The sequence below is a fragment of the Geospiza fortis genome, unplaced genomic scaffold (genome assembly GCF_000277835.1).
Source record: "Geospiza fortis unplaced genomic scaffold, GeoFor_1.0 scaffold16, whole genome shotgun sequence".
Taxonomy (NCBI): domain Eukaryota; kingdom Metazoa; phylum Chordata; class Aves; order Passeriformes; family Thraupidae; genus Geospiza; species Geospiza fortis.
In genome coordinates this window covers 9,878,765-9,882,652 of record NW_005054302.1, presented here as the reverse complement: position 1 = coordinate 9,882,652, position 3,888 = coordinate 9,878,765, and the positions used below count along the sequence as shown (strand labels likewise).

At 37.8% G+C, this 3,888-nt stretch overlaps 1 protein-coding gene across 4 annotated transcripts in view; it reads right to left on the bottom strand.

Annotated features, from left to right (window-relative positions):
• Window positions 1–3,888, bottom strand: part of SESN3 (sestrin 3) — a 37,738-nt gene that overhangs the window by 14,662 nt on the left and 19,188 nt on the right. For 3 of the 4 annotated variants that reach the window (XM_005417728.3, XM_031065991.1, XM_031065990.1), the window contains exons 4-6: window positions 3,411–3,593; window positions 2,765–3,001; window positions 1,072–1,219 (exon numbers count right to left, since the gene is read on the bottom strand). In XM_005417728.3, the coding sequence (XP_005417785.1) occupies window positions 1,072–1,219; window positions 2,765–3,001; window positions 3,411–3,593 (568 nt within the window). The remainder of the gene's footprint in view (window positions 1–1,071; window positions 1,220–2,764; window positions 3,002–3,410; window positions 3,594–3,888) is intronic. The other variant, XM_031065992.1, reaches the window with a different exon arrangement.

Sequence of the window (3,888 nt, the reverse complement as noted above, 5' to 3'; positions counted from 1 at the left end):
ATTTCAAAAAATCCAGCTTGATGTTGCTGGATGTATCTTCTTTCACAAATTTTTCCATGTTCCTAGAGAGCCACAGAATAATCTCTCTGCTGATCCTCAGTACATTCTTCCTCCCTTTGGGGCTCCTTGCACAAACCCATTGATTCCTTGAAACACATTTGGTTCTGAAGCTGTGGAGACCTAAATTCACTAAGAACAGTGCCCTAAAATGTGAAGCATTTTAGTGGTTACTTTTAAAAAAGACACAAGCAATCACCTTCAAGTAGCTTCTACTATGAGGAAATAGCTAGAGATTCTGATTGTCTTAATAATCTTTCTTCCAATACTTTCTTGGGGGAAAAAACACCTTTCTGTCTGTACGAAGCAGGCTTCATTCAGTAGTTCGTTAGAGATGAAGGCCTCCAGAGCATATGAAGAATATGGGAAAAGAAGGTTTCAGCTCAAAATTTGGAAAATCATTTGAGAATAAAAAAATGCTATCAATCTCTATCACAAGATAGGAAGTGGAACAGCACAGCAGTATGATCAGTCAGAGCAGCAAGTTGGAAATGTCCTTTCCAGGTGGGCAGTACATGCTAAAGTAGTTGAGTCTCATCATCTTATTCCTATACTAAATGTCATATCTGAAAGCTGCTTATAAATGTCATTGAAGTTCTAAGCACCACAGAACCTACACCTATGAAACATTACTGAATATTTATTACTAATGTATTAATTACAATTAATTAAATATTAATTATAATAATTAATAATTATTAATAAATTAATTATTTTGATGATACAGAACATAAAAAGAAAGAAAAATGTATACCCTACTTTTTAAGGAAGCCTACAGGCCTTTTTTCCCCTTAATATACAAAAACTAAATTTCAAGTAGTAAAAAGGATGATATTTGCCAATCAAGAAATCCTAAGGTGATGAAGCAAAAGGTAAGACCACCCTTACTACACATCTCCTACATGAAGAGCTAGAATAAAGAAATGGACAGAAAAAGTTTCAGTCACTGAACTAGCCTCACGCATTTTTTTCTTAAAAAGCGCAAAAAAAATTGAACTGCAAAAATCCAAATACCTCCACTAATTACTAGCAGACTCTCCTTCTTCTCCTTCTCAAAGCGAGTTGCCATTTCTTCCTGAGAGGCTTCTTCGTCCTCTTTATCTTCTTGTAGTCTCTTCATCCTTTCCATCAGGGCCTCCAGCTCACTTAAAGAATCTGCAATCTGCAAAAAACACCATGACATTATGCAAAATTAGAAGATAAGACAACCTATGTCATCTTCAGATTTCATGCTTGACAGTAAACGTTCTTAAAACCAGCCAGCAGCAGCAAACACAAAAACTCAAGCTGGAATGCATTTTGCCACATACATCATAGACAAACAGCTTTCACACAGCAGGGGGACAGGAGCTGGGAAGTGTTAATGGGGCCCGCTGCAGTAATTTACTGCAGTGGGATTAACAGTGAAGAGGTGGTGTTTGAGTGTGGAAACCACAGTCACTCATATTCCACCACATAGACAGCTCAGGAAAATCCATCTGCGTGCCCTAGTCTCCCATAAACAACTTTTCATACGAAGGGAACTATATTCAGTCCATTGGCAATGGAAAATATGCTTCTGAAGAGATGCAGTGCAACACTGCCTTACAGAAACACAACCTGAGATGGCAAATCAGTACTTTTCTTTCATTATGTGTAACCAAAACAGCCACTATGTTGATCCTTTTTCTTACTTTTGTGAGGAAAAAAGACCTCTTTTTACTAGAAATGCATCAAAGTTCAGGTGCCCTGTACCTATTATTCAGGTTTTTCATAAGATAAATAATTTGGTTTTTCTTTTCCATCTTTTTGAGTCTGTTCTTTTGCCCATAGTTACAATTGTTTCAAGCAGACTCCTCACTGCTCAGCAATAAGCACAGTCAGCAGCAATGCTCTGCCCACTACAAATGGGGAATAAGGGACCTCCATGGCATGAGCTGGCATGTTTTACAGCCCAGAAATTTAATACACGGTGATTGAACTGAGTGATGACATGTTTACATTCTACTGGTAATTGTAAAAATTGTATCTAGCAACTCTGCTCATAATCCTGGTTTTCCATCAAAGGCAATGAGGCTAATTCATCTGTCGGCATTAATTCAAGGGCACGTCTTCAAAAGCATTCTAGAGCACCTTCCAGGAAAAAATGTCCAGTTGATTAACTGGTAATCAAATTAATCAAGTTCATTAACTTAGTAATCAAAGTTCTCTGTTGATTCAAGACTGGAATGCCAGCATGAAGAATTAAGTAATTTTATTTCAGATATTTCCTCCCATCTACATGGAAGTGTTTCAAACTGTTTTGTGACTGTAGGCCTTGAAGTAAAAATAATAATTATTATTATCTACCACTACTACTTCTATTTTTTTTCCATTTCTCTTTTCAATCCCTATGTTAGGAACATGAATGGAACAATGCTCCAGTCAATGCCACACTGTCTGAAGAAACTGGGACTTTGAGTTTTCTGCTGAAAGCAAAGTTTTAGTCTTGCCCGATGGGTGGTGAGATTAACTTTTAAAATCACACTGCTCTGACTACCATCCACTGTTACAGTGTGGTTTTCAACAGATTGCACTTGAAATTGCCAGAGTGTATGTAAGAGTTGTTGGACTCAAGCATTCCTGTAAAGTAGACAAAATATTCAAACTAAAATTTAAACAGGACAGAATGGAAGTAAGTTCTAATGCAAAGCAGAGGCAAGCAAAAGAATTTTCTTGCAACACTAACCCCAAAGTTGCTACTTGTGAGGGATGCATTTTCTATGTTGTTGTCATTGGCAAGATCACAGACACAGAAGTTGTTGACTGCTATAAGTCTGACTCCATTGGATGTATCCGGATCTCTCTCTGGATTAATGCCACTACCAAACACAAAACTTGCCAAGGCATGATAATGGGCCAACAGGACAACAGCATGAACCAGTTCAGGAAGAGACCAATTATTTTCTCCAGTCTTGACAAGTTTCTGAAATGAGAATAAAAAAAGTGTAAATATAAAATTTCTTTTGGTCCCCAGATTTTCTATAAAACACTACACATTTCAAAAAGGGATCAATTCTTTCTTCCAATAATACCATATTCCCCTTGTACACAAACTCTCACTGGATAAAAAAAGAGACATCTAATATATTCTTTCTTTTCTTTTGGGCTATTTTAGCCAATGCTATTCCTAAAAAGAAAATCTTACTGGCTTTGTCACACAGGAGAATCAGCTTGTTTGGTGCACTAGTACTTCCCTGAACTTTTTAATTCAGGGTAATGAAGCCTAACCAGGCAGAGTTCTGCCTGTAGTTCCAAGCCTAACTTGCACAATTCTAGGCAGATCTTTCCAGCAGACATTTACTGGTATTTGCAGGGCATGACTGAAAAGGTACCTGGATGTGCTCTTTCGTGATCAGCCAGGGCCGGTGTGCAAGAAGTTTGTTTATTTCATTCAGGTTTTTCAGTCTTTGGGGAATGTATTCTAAACCATTCAACCACTCTGCAATCCCACCAGTCTTCAGAAACTCATCAACGTGCATATTTATTAGGTAGGAACACTGATGTCTGGCAGCAGCCTGGAATAATTAAACACAGAGTGAACAGTGCAGCACATTAGGGTGTGATCTGGTTTTGCTGCGGGTGGGAGACAGGTTAATAACACATAACAAAAGTTCAAATGTCATTCCAAAAGGCCTTGTGCAAATGCATTGCAATGCACATCTATACAATATAGAGGATTCTCCAACAAAAATATATTTGATTACTCTGGATTGCAAAATATAATTTTGGTTGGAAGTGATCACTAGAAGAGAACCCTCACAGAGCTGACTTAGAACTTGTTGCTCAGAGCCTTGTCCAGACAAGATCTTC